This window comes from Chironomus tepperi, unplaced genomic scaffold (genome assembly GCF_022539635.2).
Source record: "Chironomus tepperi strain 1889 unplaced genomic scaffold, CSIRO-AGI_Ctep_v1 contig_9, whole genome shotgun sequence".
Lineage (NCBI taxonomy): Eukaryota > Metazoa > Arthropoda > Insecta > Diptera > Chironomidae > Chironomus > Chironomus tepperi.
Window position 1 is genome coordinate 1,222,282 of NW_027226131.1, and position 17,057 is coordinate 1,239,338.

At 32.3% G+C, this 17,057-nt stretch overlaps 2 protein-coding genes across 4 annotated transcripts in view; both read left to right on the forward strand.

Moving 5' to 3' along the window:
- LOC139086630 (putative tyramine receptor 2) overlaps positions 1-17,057 on the forward strand; it is a 35,582-nt gene that overhangs the window by 6,722 nt on the left and 11,803 nt on the right. The gene's annotated exons all lie outside the window — the stretch shown is intronic.
- Positions 13,804-14,206, forward strand: LOC139085836 (calponin-like protein clik-2). Its single transcript, XM_070634008.1, has 2 exons — positions 13,804-13,909; positions 13,977-14,206. Exons 1-2 carry the CDS (start codon positions 13,804-13,806, stop codon positions 14,204-14,206), a joined length of 336 nt encoding a protein of 111 aa, XP_070490109.1.

The following is a 17,057-nucleotide window of genomic DNA, read 5'->3' on the forward strand; positions in this document are numbered from 1 at the left end:
AAAGCACTGTTGTTGACATCGAATGGAATCCACCTGCAAGTGGCATCTCAATGGATGTCATGTGGCATCCTCATAAACTTGGCTTTCATTTGGTTCAAATGAACAATATGACAGTCAGTTGGATGCCACATGAAAAGCCTTCTAGACTCTTTGGCGCACACTTCTTCATATGTGTTGCTCGGGAGTGTGAAATGTATTAAAAGTCCATATAAACCGCCATTTTGGCTTCCATTAGGTGTCATTAAAGAGCTTTAGTGGAGCCTTAAAAGCTCCATGTAGGAGTGTCCCCCTTGTGTGTTGCTCGGGAATATGAGTAACATTGAATTTGATTCAATTGAACTATTATTTGACAAAAAATGAAAAAAATTCAAATCAAAAACTGATTCTCCACTATATGAATATTAATCCCAAACAGCTGCTGAATATGAAAGCTTAATTTTTATTAAAATTGAATTTATTTTCCACTTTGTTAAGTTTTTATTGTTTCGTGATAATCAGATTAATGAAATCCATGGCGTTGAATTAACAATAATATTTGGACATGAAAAGCTTTTTGTTATCCGAGAATAATCTTCACAAATCTCGAATCTATAGATGTATGATAAAATGTTTCAAAGCTTTTTCTGTCTGATACATAATTTCATAAAAATCAAAACCAATAACTTACAAGCCATGTGTGGATGTTTATGGAGTTTATTTAGATTGGTTAAGAATTAGCAAATAAATCAAAATCGATTCCTTCACACATGCTCTTGTCATTTGTTGATATGTATATGATGTAATAATTCACTCATAAAACACCTGTGCCTTACTTTTACTTCGACCTAAATTGATTTTTAAGAAGATAATATTTATTCATGTTTTTTGATTGATTGGTGCTATAATTGAGAATATTTATCGATGGTACCACCTGTGCTGAGATTATTAGGCATGTTTTTATGTGGCATCTTTTGATCCGAGCGACATAAGTGAAGAAGACTCCATTTGGCATCCATATGGCTGCCAAATTTAGGTGGCTTCTAATTGATGTTCTCAAAAGAGATTTAGCGGAGCCTAAAAAGCTCAGCAGCGGACCCTCCTTCATATATGTCGCTCGGGAGTGTAGTTACAATCCAAATAATTCACCCCTCTGGATATACTTCTAATCCATTTTTAGCGCATTTTTGAAATTTTTTTCAAAAAGGTAGCTTAATAAGACACTTTGTTCGTTCGTTCGTTCGTTCGTTCGTTCGTTCGTTCGTCTGTTCGGTCGGCTGGAACGCGAGATCTCAAAAACTAGACATTGTAGAGAGCTCTGGTTTGTTTTATTAGCTTCGTTCTATCAAGTTATTGGGTTATCGGTCATTTAGAAGTTTCAAATCAACGCATAAATACTATAATTAACAGTTTTTCATTTTCAAATACAACAACAACAAAAACAACAACACGTTTTTTCATTGTTTTACAGTGATTTTCAATGTTTGTCGATGTTTTTTCAGTGTTTACTGAACAATGTTTGAATTTTTTTACCGTTATGAGTTTTGAATTATGAAAATCCGTTAAATGATTAAGTACTTAAATTTGTGGAAGTTTTATATGGATCATGTTTTAAGATCTGAAAGTTACTTGGATCTTACTGGATCTTGGTTTTTAGGTTTGGAAGTGACCTGAATCTTACTGGATCTTGTGTTTTAGGTCTGGAAGTGAACTGGATCTTACTGGATCTTGTGTTTTAGTTCTGGAAGTGACCTGGATCTTACTGGATCTTGTGTTTTAGTTCTGGAAGTGACCTGGATCTTACTTGATCTTGGTTTTTAGGTTTGGAAGTGACTTGGATCTTACTGGATCTTGTGTTTTAGTTCTGGAAGTGACCTGGATCTTACTTGATCTTGGTTTTTAGGTTTGGAAGTGACTTGGATCTTACTGGATCTTGTGTTTTAGTTCTGGAAGTGACCTGGATCTTACTGGATCTTGGTTTTTAGGTTTGGAAGTGACTTGGATCTTACTGGATCTTTGTTTTTAGGTCTGGAAGTGACCTGGATCTTACTGGATCTTGTGTTTTAGGTCTGGAAGTGACCTGGATCTTACTGGATCTTGTGTTTTAGTTCTGGAAGTGACCTGGATCTTACTTGATCTTGGTTTTTAGGTTTGGAAGTGACTTGGATCTTACTGGATCTTGTGTTTTAGTTCTGGAAGTGACCTGGATCTTACTTGATCTTGGTTTTTAGGTTTGGAAGTGACTTGGATCTTACTGGATCTTTGTTTTTAGGTCTGGAAGTGACCTGGATCTTACTGGATCTTGTGTTTTAGTTCTGGAAGTGACCTGGATCTTACTGGATCTTGTGTTTTAGGTCTGGAAGTGAACTGGATCTTACTGGATCTTGTGTTTTAGTTCTGGAAGTGACCTGGATCTTACTGGATCTTGGTTTTTAGGTTTGGAAGTGACTTGGATCTTACTGGATCTTTGTTTTTAGGTCTGGAAGTGACCTGGATCTTACTGGATCTTGTGTTTTAGGTCTGGAAGTGACCTGGATCTTACTGGATCTTGTGTTTTAGTTCTGGAAGTGACCTAGATCCTATCAGATCTTGTTTTGTGGGCCAGGAAGTAAACTGGATCCTACTGGATCTTGTTTTTGAGGTCTGGAAGTGACTTATTAATCAATTACTGATCGCTGGGACAAAAATGCGCTTAAGTCCCTCGATCAATAACACGAGGACTTTTGTAATTTTTTACTACTAAGAATACAAGAAAAAACAAAAGTTAATTCATACTTAAGGCTTCAAAGAAGATATCACATTCTATTTTTATATCTGATTTCAGACACTTTTTGACATTTTTATCGTAATAAATAACTCAATTCAGCTTCATTCGTTTTTTTGGATCATTTTTCTTTCATAAAATTTTGATACTTACTTCCCATGAAATGGAATATGATAAAAAAATAAGATAAAAATAACTTTATTTTCGGAATATTGAAAGATCAAAATTGGATTTTTATAAGTACGATGCTGTAGGTGGACAGGCTAAAGTTACTACAAGAATGTTACTACACTTGATGGCTCTTGAATGAAAAAGAATGTGGCTGTAAGGTGTGGGAGCCTCTCTGCATATATTGGTTTATTAAAAACGTAAAATGGCTATTTAAGGAGACCTATCATGCGGCTATTATATCTTGAAGCCGATGAATTCACAACCTGAACAATTTTATCACCCAGGGTATACTAAAGCAGTGTCCTTAGTCGATATCACTAAGGACACTTGATGAACTAGAATAGCGAAAAGTCCTCAAATTCTCAAATCTAATTTAACCCAGGAAGGTTCTAACTCGAGTAGTTAGAGTCGGTAGGTCGACATCTCATCTACTACGTTACAGTATAACAATGCAATTTGCATACCTTAACGTTAAAAAAAAAAAAAAATAAACATTAGCTTTGCAGACCTTAAGATCCATAGCTGCGCGTTTATATGCGTTTCATGGCTATCGGGAGTTTAACGAGGGAGGATTCGCCAGATCTCTCGCTCAAACCTAGACCTACAGTTTATAGTGGAATCCGAACCACTTCTTTGATGACATTACTGCCTGTAGCCTTCAAAGGGAGGCTGTGAGCCGCGTTTCTACTACATATGATTCGAAAAAGGACATGTGAAAAATTTCCCATGCCGAGTCTCGAACCCATGATCGCTGGATCGGTGTTGCAATAATTATTTACCGAGGTACTAATCCATTCCGCCACCGAACCACCTCCACTCACCTTAACGTTACTGCGTCTTATTTAAAACGAACCACGATACCTTAACGTTACTGCATCTTATTTAAAACTACGCTTGGGTTTGCCAAGATGCTTGCAGTTTTTTGCATCTATGCAGGCTTGCGCTTCTAATTTTTTTCTAAACTATCCACTTCACATGACTTATTACACTTTACTACATCTTACTGCTTTGGGAGCTTTTACGACTTTGGTGCGCTGTGTAAAAATGAACAAGAAGAAGACAGAAACTGTTACTTTCGAAACTTTTTAGGTTTTTGTCGATTCGGTATTTCTAATCCTTTCTGGAAGGGCAAGAATTAATCATTTCTATAAACTTCCGTAAAAAATAAAATGTAGGCACAAAAATTATAATTTTAATTTTCATGAAAATCAACTGGGGAAAATATCGGAAAAGACATGCTGTGATTGTTAGGGGAAACCTTAGTAGTTTTGAAATCAATTTCCTTAAAAGGTTACGCAAGATCTATTTTCTGTTTAACCTTCCAAGAATACCTTAAAAAATATTGAAAACTTTTCATTTTACATTTCCATATTGCGGTAAAATTAGTAATGATGAAAAAGAAGTCAGCAGCATGAAATTATTTGTAAAACAAGTAAAATTAATTTCTTTTTGGGATGTTTCCTTGAAAATATTCAAGTAAATTACATGCCCATCCAAAAACTTACATAAATTTTACAACTTTTTTCATAAGATAAATGGAACTACTTAAAGGAACTTCAGTTGCCAAAAAAATTCCTTGCAACAAACAATAATTCATTCCCATTTATGTGCTGTAAAGCGCAACCCAACAATATAGACTGTTATTCGTAAAACTTTTCACTTTTAACTCAATTTCAATACCATTTGGGTGTTTCCTATATCACATATAATAAAATTATCACATCATAAGGTGTTCATGAACATCCGATAAATCATTCATCGACCTTTTCCAATCTATAACTTTTTAGCGTGTTTTCCTATTGGGAAAAGATGTTGAATGTTTGGGTTTTTGTCTATCTGTCAATCATCAAATGATCTCGTTGTACTGTCTAACATATTGACTTGACATTGATTTTAAAATCCAAAGCTTAAATTCGAACATTTTTTTTCATATCGATTTTGAATCGTCTCAAGTTGACTTTGAGGGATGTGGCAGTGTACTGGTATTGTATGGAACAAAAAAGCCACACCAGAAGTACAGTGTAATGATGCGCTAAGTACTTTAAAATATCTGCCCAAGTGCTGACAGATAAATTGGTCCTTTTTTAACAGAACTTAGGATTGAATCAAAATTTGGCAAACAGCCAAGGGTATTTTCCAATTTTAATTTTTGTGACTTGCCATTAATCATAAAAGGGCCATAAAGGATGTGTGGATTCGGACTACTTTCTTTATTAGGAATGATAGATCGATCAATGGATTCATTCAAGTGAGTTCAGAACCTTACTACAAGTACTAAGATTCTATAGGAAAAGAGACACTCTTCACAGCCAGATCGAGTGGGATTCGAACCAATGTTCTCTTTAGATTCCATCGAAAATGCTCTTTCCTACTGAGCTACTTGAGGTTGTTAGAGAGCGTGACAAATTTGTCATTTAAACCTTTTTTTTGTTCAGTACTCATTGCCCTGCACTTATCGCTTTGTTGGATCAACCAGCAAATCCCAGAAATTGGTTATTAGGGGAATAAGAAGTAATTAATGAATATTAAAGAGAAATCAAAATTGAATTTTAAGTAACTTGACATTTGAGCAATAAAAATGCTCTCTAAATTTGCATCCTCAAAATGTTCATTACCATCTACATCCATATTCATCCAACGCCTTTACCTTTAAATATTTTTTCACCATGTGTGTGGATTTTCCATTCTATTTTCCTTTTCCCTCCATCAAAACCAATACGGAAATTGATTTCGTTCCATTCAATTTCACTCCTCTTCTCTCGATTCATGTAATTTATATCTCCCTTTTTTTGTCATTCTGTTCCCATCACCTATGTGTAAATTTCAGATACAGCACATAGAAATTTCCATTTTTAAAATGAGAATGACGCCCTCCCGTGAATGAAAATTCAGCTAAATTTTGATCCACAAAAATTGCAAAGTTCTGAATTTTTTTTGAAGGTTTCGTCCTCCTTTTATTTGAGGAAATGCTCAGATCAACAGGAATAAGAAAGTGAAGAGGGTGGAAAAAAATGAGAATAAAAGCTTTTTGGATAATATATATTATGTTTATGAAGCCTCCTGTAAAATAAATATTTTCATGCATATTTTGATCCATCAAGAATCATTCAATAAGAACCGAGCACGTAAATGTATTTCCAGCGGTATCTTACCTTCGCATCTTATCGCTTTAACATTGTCGTATAATTTATGTCTCTTAAACATTTAGGGGAAATATATAAAAAAAGCTCTCTTAAGGATGGCGACAATGAAATTTTCATCTTTAAATGGCACCTTTGTGAACGATAAATACGCGATATCCAATAATGGTTATTTATCATTTGAATAAATTCCTCACTTATTTTATTATTATTTTTTTCCCTTCCTTCTTACAAGGGATGAAAATTTTTGTTCTTCTTTTGGCTGGAAGCAGATTTTATTAAGAAAAGCTTTTGTTGACTTTCTAAAGAACCTAAAGAAAAATTATTGTTTATGAATGTTACTGTATAGAAATAACAATAAATTACAATTCTCGTTATCATGAGAAATATGCCTGAAAATATGAAAAGTCGCTGACTAATAATTGTTAATATCAGCGCTGTTTTTTGTGCCTTTTTGTAGTAGCTGATTTACGGAGAAGGGTTTACATTTTCGGAAGTTTCCGTCAGGTCTCGGAATCAGAAATGAGTTTTAAGAATCTGTAATGGATTTGACAAATTGTCAAATGGATTCTGTGATTTTTACAAGCTTTTTACTGTTTTTAGCATGCAATCTTGTTTTCCAAAGAATTGTTCACGCAATTTGATGTCAGATTATACATAACAATCTATACGAGGAGTATCAAAAACACTCAGACTAAATCTGAGACACGAGAAATGACCTTGATACTTAGACCAGACAGATTCCCTGCACATTGGGCAAAAAAGTGAAAAGTATGGCAATAATTGTTTTGATATGGCTATATTATAGACACTAGTTAGTAGTATACTGGAAAAATATTTTTTCCCGCCATAAGTCAAAGTCCACCAGATATGACTTAAAACATTTTTTGTGTTTTCGACATATTCAAGTTGTTATAACTCTTTACTAGCTCATCCAAAATATTTCAAACTTTTTTTATTTGATAGATATAAGTAAGTGCTTTTAATTAATAACACACATGATATACTTTTGACCCACTGTGGGATCAAAAAATTGAAAAAAGTACGAAAAAATATGATTTTTTACACTTTTTTTCTTACTGTGACCGCATGGTGTAATAATAATTTTTTTAAGTTACATTATGTTATAGACCTTATCTATATCTATAATAATTGCCTGCATTGTGTTTCAAAATATTGACGTCTATATGGTCAAAATCGACTTATAAGTGAAAAACTCATAGGTACAAACCCTTTAGAACCATATATATCCCACGGTGTAACCCAGCTGTTCTATTTTATTTTTGATAATGTTAGAACTATGTATGGACTACTAGATAAAAAAATAAAATCAAAAAAATACCACCAACAAAATTGTCAAAAATCGACCTCAAGGGGTCTAGGGGTACCTTGAAATTCAAACTTTTATAACTTTTGCCACTACCAATGAAATTTGTTGAAATTTTCATATAATATTTATATATTCAATATCTTAATAATCATAATAAAAAAAATTGTTACACAGTGGAATTTTGTTGAATTTTGACAATTTTTGTTTTTTCATGTTTTTCAATCTATTTCATGAGGGTTAGGTGGACTGATACTACATTTTATAAAAAATTTCTTTATTTATGCATAGAAGATCCAATTACCTTTCCAACGATACCAAACATGTAGCATCAAAATAAAATTTCTCTTAAATATAGTGAAAAGTTTGAAAAAATATCAAAAATTTGAGGGTTTCGAAAATCTACACTTGACATATTTGCTCATAACTTTTGTAAATTTGAATTTTATGTCATAAATTTGGTATTTTTAGATAGTTTAAAGTATTTTTAAGACGATAAAAAATATTTTGGGATCAAGAGTTACTCAGTGCGCAGATTGGCTAAGTCCAAAATGTCAAAGTTTGACTACCTCTACCAGGAGCAATGTGCATCCGATTTTTATTTTTCATATAATTTCCATGTTTCTATACTGGAACTAAAAGTATTTAACCGTAAAAGTAGTTTGTTCTTCATTTAAAGGTGCAAATAAAAAACCGCATTTTCCAAAAAGGCTCACATTTTCGAGATTTTCCTATTTCTTGATTTGAACTTTTAAGAATGGAAAAACATTTATATGGCTTTTAAGAGTTAGTTTCAGTATAGAAACATGGAAATTATACCAAAAAATAAAAATCGGATGCACATTGCTCCTGGTAGAGGTAGTCAAACTTTGACATTTTGGACTTAGCCAATCTGCGCACTGAGTAACTTTTGATCCCAAAATATTTTTTTTATCGTCTTAAAAATACTTTAAACTTTCTAAAAATACCAAATTTATGTCATAAAATTTAAATTTGCAAAAGTTATGAGCAAATATGTCAAGTGTAGATTTTTGAAACCCTCAAATTTTTGATATTTTTTCAAACTTTTCACTATATTTAAGAGAAATTTTATTTTGATGCTACATGTTTGGTATCGTTGGAAAGGTAATTGGATCTTCTATGCATAAATAAAGAATTTTTTTTATAAAATTTAGTATCAGTCCACCTAACCCTCATGAAATAGATTGAAAAACATGAAAAAACAAAAATTGTCAAAATTCAACAAAATTCCACTGTGTAACAATTTTTTTTATTATGATTATTAAGATATTGAATATATAAATATTATATGAAAATTTCATCAAATTTCATTGGTAGTGGCAAAAGTTATAAAAGTTTGAATTTCAAGGTACCCCCCTAGACCCCTTTGAGGTCGATTTTTGACAATTTTGTTGGTGGTATTTTTTTGATTTTATTTTTTTATCTAGTAGCCCATACAGAGTTCTAACATTATCAAAAATAAAATAGAACAGCTGGGTTACACCGTGGAATATATATGGTTCTAAAGAGTTTGTACCTATGAGTTTTTCACTTATAAGTCGATTTTGACCATATAGACGTCAATATTTTGAAACACAATGCAGGCAATTATTATAGATATAGATAAGGTCTATAACATAATGTAACTTAAAAAAATTATTATTACACCATGCGGTCACAGTAAGAGAAAAAGTGCAAAAAATCACATTTTTTCGTACTTTTTCAATTTTATGACCCCACAGTGGGTCAAAAGTCTATCATGTGTGGTATTAATTAAAAGCACTTACTTATATCTATCAAACAAAAAAGTTTGAAATATTTTGGATGAGCTAGTAAAGAGTTATAACAACTTGAATATGTCGAAAACACAAAAAATGTTTTAAGTCATATCTGGTGGACTTTGGACTTATGGCGGGAAAAAATATTTTTCCAGTATACTACTAACTAGTGTCTATAATATAGCCATATCAAAACAATTATTGCCATACTTTTCACTTTTTTGCCCAATGTGCCCTGGTAACCAAATCGTCAAAGAGTAAGTATTCCGAGGAAAAGGCAAATGACCGAAACAAATGTTTTTGTGATGTAGAATTCAAGGATCAGTGATCTATCAGCTGAGTCACTCGGGGATGGTTTCACTTGGCATCCAAATGAATCTACTAAACACAGAAAACATCCAAACTTAGTAAATGGCTTCCAACTTTGCTCAAAATCTTTTGCCGCTCCGGTACCGTGGTGGTCACATTTCAATATGTTCCGATCTGGTTGGTTGCTAGGAAATTTGGCTTTCCTAAGGATGTGGATGTTTTCAAGTCAAGATTAATCTTTCCTTCCATAAATTCAGTCTGAGTGATTAAGATTGTCCCAAATATACCCAAAAATAAGGTTGTATGTCTAGAACAATGAAAATTGCTTAAATATGGTTCATTAATGGAATTCATCCTGAGACAATTGCGTAGGAAACAAGCACGCAAACCTTTTTGCCACACTCCATTCACTTCAAGATCCAGAAGCGATGTAATTTATGTAAGACTAACTTACATCTTATCATGTAATTGTAAACATTTATGTCAACATCACTTTTGGAATTTATGTATCAAAATAATTACAAAGTTGTGACTCCTTCCGGGAGTTCTTCTTCTCTCAAAATTTCTGTCAAGAAAATTGCATTCCTCCAATTTGTTCAACTTCCAAATTTCTCAAAAAGTAAGCTTTACATTGTGTCTTGAAGCAATTTAAACTTCTTTGTCTTTTACAACAGAACTTGAGCCGAGCCAAAACAGCACGATGAGTAAAATTTGCTGTAAATTTCAACATTTAATTTAACGTGCATCCGTTGTCCTCAAGCTGTTATTCTTATATATTAAAAAAGTCAATTTCAGTGAAATTTTTTGTTGTTCTGCTTAAGTAAATGTCTAATTCCATCCTTTTCTATCCCACGGATTGTTTTGAAAGGTCTTTTACCTTTTCCTTTTTTTGGATGCGCAATGGTCAACACTATAATTGTCGAAGATTGCCCTTGAGTCCTTCAGACTTTCACTTGAAAAGATTTGAAGGATTCTAAAAATTGACCTGTTATTTCCCTTAAGGATGCAATTAACTTTATTGCAGCAGCTAAATGGCTGTGGGGTCAATCACTTATTATGCAACATTTAATGGAGGTTGGAAGTCAAAAATTCAGTATCATGAAGAAATTCGGTCATTGCTATGCATTTAAGGACCATTTCTCTTCAAGTTGACAATGCTTGTCGTTCCTTCCACTTCCATAAACTGTGTTGCATCCACATTATGCATATTACATCTATAAATTTAAAAGAAACTGTTGATACATAAAACATAATTTAGCGCTTTTATTTCAAGATGAATGGGATGCTAAACAGAAGCACAAATATGAATAGAATAAAATAAATGAAACGAATAAGCAGAAGAAGCTGGATTCTACATTTTGTAAATTTCGCCGATAGCGAATAATTAAATAGTACAATAATGAACGTTATTAATGTTTTGTTGTGAAGCAAATGACATCTGGTCATGAAGTAATGAAGGATGTCTTTCTGCTATGGCTCAAAGATGACATGAAGAATAATATGAATTCCATTGTTATTTTATACATAAGCAATGTGAGAGAGAGAAATGATGAAAAATAATGAAAATTAAAAAAGTACTCGACTTTATTGAGTGTCTTTGGCGCAGTTTTGCTGTAGAAGCGGTCGTAATTTAAATAAGTAATGACAGCGAATCAGTTTACAAATGTCTTAAAAAATGTTTGCTAGCTTGATTTGGACCGAAGATCCAGTTAAATCTAAGCTTCCTGCTTCCCAGATCTAGTGGAATCTTTGTTACTTTAGAACTTATAATACAAAATCTAGTAAATTTCAATTTAATTTCACTGCCTGCAAAGCGTGGATAACTATTAATTGAAAAATCAACATTTAACGACTTTTTGGAATTCAAATTATTAACGGTCATGACACATTTAAAATTATGAAGTTCAATATTTGAACTTGAAAATCACGTGTTTTTTGCTTATTTAATGAAAAATTCATTAATTTAAGTTTTTATAGATAGTTTTGCCTTTGGTGAGCAATTGTTTTCAGAGTAAATCGATGGCAAAGAGTAAATCCTTCAAACTAAAGCTTACTACGATGTCTAATTGTCGAGATCTCGCACTTTACCAAATCAACTTGCCAGTCAACCAGATATTCGAATAAAGTGTGTTTTTAAGCTTGTCATTTCCTTAAAAAATGCGTTAAAAAAGAGACGAGGAAGGCAAAATAAAATAAAATAATTTTCTTTATTCAGTTGAAATTTCCCGTGGGGCACATTTTGAAATAACTTTAGGGAAATTATTGTTATAATAATATGTAGGAGATAAATTTGAAGTTATAGCAACATTATTATTTCAATTCCAATAAAAATGATATTGCATTATTTCCAATTCCCAGAAATTCACTGAGCACCAAAAATTTTTCAAGATTTGGCAAATGGAGACTTTTTAACAAGCTTTAACATCCTCTTGAGAATTTCACAAGCACAAGAATTCATTTGATGGCTTGTTTTATGTAAAATTCAAAAGTCTTCTCATCGTATTCATGTCGACCTTATGAAATATGAATTCCAATTAGATTAGGCTAATGTTTGAGAAAAATGGAATTTTTTATTCCTTCTTCTTTCGATCATTTTCTCCCTCTACATCATATTGCTGTACAAGAAATTGATATTTTTTTATAGCATCATTGACAAAAAGATATGATACGAGCATGACGGAAGAAAAATGTATCAAAAATCTATTAACATAGATTTTCGCATGGGATATGCTACATCGTAAATATTATAGATGGAATTCAGCTTTAAGGTATTAGGAAATATATATTTTTGGAGATTTAAAATAAACTTCATGAAATCACTTTTAAAGTATTTCCATAAATTGAATTTATGGATTTAGATGTATTGACACATAATCGATTTGTCTGTCAGGGTCCCCAGTTTACCTTACAAATTTTCAACTTCAATATTTTTCTATCCAAAAAGCTCAAGTTGCCAGGGCTCTTTGCTGATGACAATACGTAAGGGCTTTCAAAATTAGGAGACCTAGACGAGATTTGTCGAGATCGAGACTACGATCAATTCCCCAGTTTTTGTATCGTTCTCAGGCTCGAAAATCCTCTAAAACTGAGACTACGTTCAACACTAATTGCGTTCCGTTGTGATGTTTTATTATTTCATACTGAGTAATATGAAATATTTAGTTTAAAAAACATTAAATAATAAAAATCTTCAAAGGCACGTGCACGCATCGAATCTGATAAAATTGATATCCAACTGTTTTATGAGCTAACGACAATCTACACGCGATTACAAGGCAACAAGTCATTGAAGATTAATGAATTTCATTGAAATGATGTTCAAAATTAACACATAAAATACTTACCTTACAGACAATTAGCAAGCGTAAATCATTCAGTTAAAGTTCAATTTAAATATGTTAACACAGTGGTGGACAACTGTTTATTTTTCGCGGCACACCTTGGTGATTAGCCTCGACTGAAACCGCACATGGCGTACGGTTCATGGTTTTTCCAAAAATTTCTGGCGACACAAATGTTGAGAATCACTTTTTTTTTACCTATAAATCAACACAAATCAATAATGGGAACGTTTAAAAAATACGTAACACTAAAAATATCCTCCTCATCCCTTCGTAAAAACAAAACGTGGACAAAAAATAGGAATTCCGTAACAAAACTTTAAAATCTCACTCTTTGTTCCCTAAGCGATACGTAAATTACGATCTCACTGATGAAATGCTTTGCATATGAAAACCTGTTTTGCTTAATGATATCATATTTAAGATATATTCAAATGTATTACATTTTATACTAATTTGACATAAAGCATATTCTTTTCTTAACAATTAAGAGTAAATTTCATCAGATGGTGTAAATATCTTTATAAAAAGTGGTGCAATTCATTACCAGTTATGTTAAATAATCTAACAGAATCGAAATGAAAATGATTAATTTCAACATTTTGTCTTTCCGTCTTTATATATAGAATATAGTCTTAGTCTTAAGTTTAGGCATTTTATGAGAAGTGTGTCTTACTATTAACTTCCTGTTCTAACTTCATTCAGTTATTTAGACGAAGGAACCTTCTCACTTATTTACACAAATGACGAAGGACCCGTCACGGAACTCGAATTCGAATAGCAGTAATGCAAAGACAGACAAAGTGTGTACATCTTCTCCTTTCAGAAAAAAGCGGTAAAAATTAAATCCAGATGAGCATAGATAATAAAAAAAACAAGTTTAATGTTTTTCTAGACAATATAAAGCGATGATAGTTAGATCGGTATGATCATATCAAATTTAAGTTTCAGTATATTCAGACGTTCTTCTTCTAAATTTAGTATAATATCCGTAAAAATGAAATCAATTATTATAATTTCGTTGGTTTTTACTATTTCAATATGTGTACTTGCAACAGACAACAGGCCAAAGAGAATGTTAGAACAGAAAATGTCAATTCCTGGTAAGTAATGTATATATTTTAATTTTTTAAAGGTATTGTAAATCAAAAATTCTGTAAACCTTTAAAGATGAAGAAGTAGATGAGGAAGAATCCAAAACTTCTGATCCATTGGAAGGATCACAAGAGGAAGAATCAAAAGATGAAGATTCAAAAGAAGAAGAATCAGCGGATGAGGAATCACCAGATAAAGAATCATCGGATGAAGAATCACCGGATAAAGAATCATCTGATGAAGGATCAAATGATGGAGAATCACCGGATCAAGAATCACGGGATGAAGAATCATCGGATGAATAAACACTTCCAAACAAGCCAAATTTAGTACTAATATCTAACCTATTTTATTAACATCTGAGTCTAATAAAAAAGCTTTGTGAAACCTCAAAAGCTCCGTGTCAGCGCCTTCTTCATTTTCAGCTTTAAAAACTATATTTTAATGGTTTGAATTGAAAGATCATGCAAATACCTAACTGCGAATCATATTACAAATTTTGTTGATTGTTGCCGACAAGATTTGAACTAATAAGGCTAGCGGAAAAATGTAGGTTCTTAGAGGGTCCAAGTCACTTTAGAATTCTTACCTAAATCCAAAACCTCTAGAGTAAAGCCGGCTTTAGTCTGACCTTAAGCCGGATCAGGTGGAAAACTACTACTTTGTGGTAAAATTGAACATCATGTTTGACTGAAGGTTTTTGAGCTCAAAGTTAACTAAGAATTAGGCAATTTTTCCATATAAACCTCAAACTGTGCCCTAAACAGCACTTGAACAGCACCTTAACAGCTAAAATTCTAACATATTTTCTCATTGAAACTTCCTTCATTCTAATTATCATTATCATTCCAATATAACATTAATTTTTATTATTTCACAGCGGTACCAAAAAGACAAGCTATAAAATTAAAGTGCGAAAATGACACACTTTAACTTTCGTGCCTAATTAATTTAATTAGCTTTCCATTCTTCGTTTTTTTAAGTCAAGTTGAACATTTATTATTCTTGTGGGGATTCTCTTCTGTTGCTTTAAATGAAGCACGAAATTTGCGTGAAAGCATTTGGAAAAAATTGAAGCAAAAGAATGGAAACGAGCAAGCTACAAAGTAAGCACTCGATAAATTATTAATGTGTGGCTATATTCAGCAGAGTTACTTGATATTAAGGAGCATAAATTATTAAAAAACAAAAGAAATTCCTTTCAACTGAATTTATTGGAACTAATCACGCAGGAATCAGACTGCACATTCATATGATTTATCAAATTTGATTAAGAATTTATGAACTCAATCAGAATGTTAGAAATAGTCGATAGAAATGTACAAGACAGCATATCATAATAAGTGAAATGTTGAAAATGTTTATGAAGCACTTCAACAGATCGTTGAGCATGACAATGAACTATATAAATTTTTTTTCCCCATTTATACTTCATTTTATGGTCAATAAAAATTCTATTTGACTATATGGAAAAAATAAATGAACTGGAATAACTTTTTTTCGAGGAGGTCGTTTACAAGTTAAGTCTGTTAACAAGTCTATTAATAGGAAATTGGATTTTGGAAGGACTTTTGTGTGAATCGAAATTTTCTTGAAATTATTCAGATCTGTTTTATCAATATTCCAATCATGATGTAATCTGGTAGCTTTTGTCCCTTTGTGTCTCACTATACTTGCAGCTTCTAATTTTTTCCTTAATCCAATATTGCCCAACAGAGTTCTCACCTATTGATTTGCTTTAAAAGGCAAAAATCTATCACAGACAATGCTTTTGCCTAGGTAACAAGTTTTGTCTGTTTCTAGACATGCCAAGACGTAGGGAATCACAATATCGCCTTGATCTTGTGCAATAAGAAGTTAAGGTATCTAGACATTTGAAAAAGAACAAATTTGGGAATTGCTGGATTCGAATCGAAGACTTTCGAGTAATCATAACAAATTTGAGTCAAATACCTTACCTAGTACCCCTTCCTTTAAAGGACTCGGAAACTTGAGATATCGAGTCAAATAATGCTGAATTTGTCAATAAGAGAATGAATTCGTTATGATCGATTAGTTGGACAAAAGACCTGGTTATAGATACCAGGTTGTCTTTTGTGAGGACATCGGTTCAATTCTCAACAGTAAATAACCATTAAATTGTTATCAATATAACAAGGATTCATACAATTCTCACCATAACTCAGTTGTTTAGTTAATTTTAGATCCTTTTTGGAAGGCGGAATCTAGAATTTGAGCCGGTGCATCAAGGTGTGTCGCGAAAAATGAAAGTTTGGCCACTAATGCTCTAAATTATTGCCGGATTCAGTTGCATGCAGGTCTGATGTCGGATCTTGAATCGATTACCCGATTTGTGCTCCTTAGGTCTGTTTGACATCATTAATAAATGATTCCGTATCCAAAACTTAATATCTACTCTTAAGTTTCCATAGAATTAAAACAGCTGCTACTGATATTTCTATTTTACAAGAACTTCTTAAGCATTTGAATAGCAGATTGAACATTTGTTATCCATAAAAAGTACTTAAAGGAAAGGCAAAAAAATTATTTGGGATTTCAATAAACTTTTAGCAAATAGTATTTTTAGCTAACCTCTTTTTATGTTTATATCCAAGCGTGACGTGCCAAAGGAACCGAAATGATTTTGTTATATTGTTGGATATCCAACATTGTACGTCATATTTCTGTTTCTAATACATTTTATCCATTATGCTTGTCAAATGATTTTTTTTTGTTTGGTTTATTGACATTTCATTGTACAAATATACATTTTGTGTAGACGAAGAAGGATTCAATATTAATGCAAACAGAATATCACTTCGTTGTAAATGTTTTGTGGATAAAACTACTAAAAGTACACATCGTGAAATGGTCATACATTTTATTCATGAAAGGAAATTGCGTTGGGGGATAGATTTTATAAATTTTATTCCTTTTTGCTCTTTCGATAGAAGTCTTTTTGACATTACGGTCAGCCCAATGACTGCCTATAAGAACGAGAGTCGTTATTTTTTTTAAAATTCTGATTTTCCCGCACTTTTGTTCGAATGACTTTCGAAATTCTTCGAAAATGCAAATTTTAATATTATTATCAAAATCTCAATTTTCATGCTTTATCATTGTGTTTTCATGATTTTAATCACTTTCTTAATGTTT

Excerpts from the sequence above, each read along its gene's own strand:
- LOC139085836 (XM_070634008.1), top strand. The coding sequence starts at position 13,804 with ATGAAATCAATTATTATAATTTCGTTGGTTTTTACTATTTCAATATGT. Across the intron at positions 13,910-13,976 it reads ACAGAAAATGTCAATTCCTG|ATGAAGAAGTAGATGAGGAA; the intron begins GTAAGTAATGTA and ends AAACCTTTAAAG.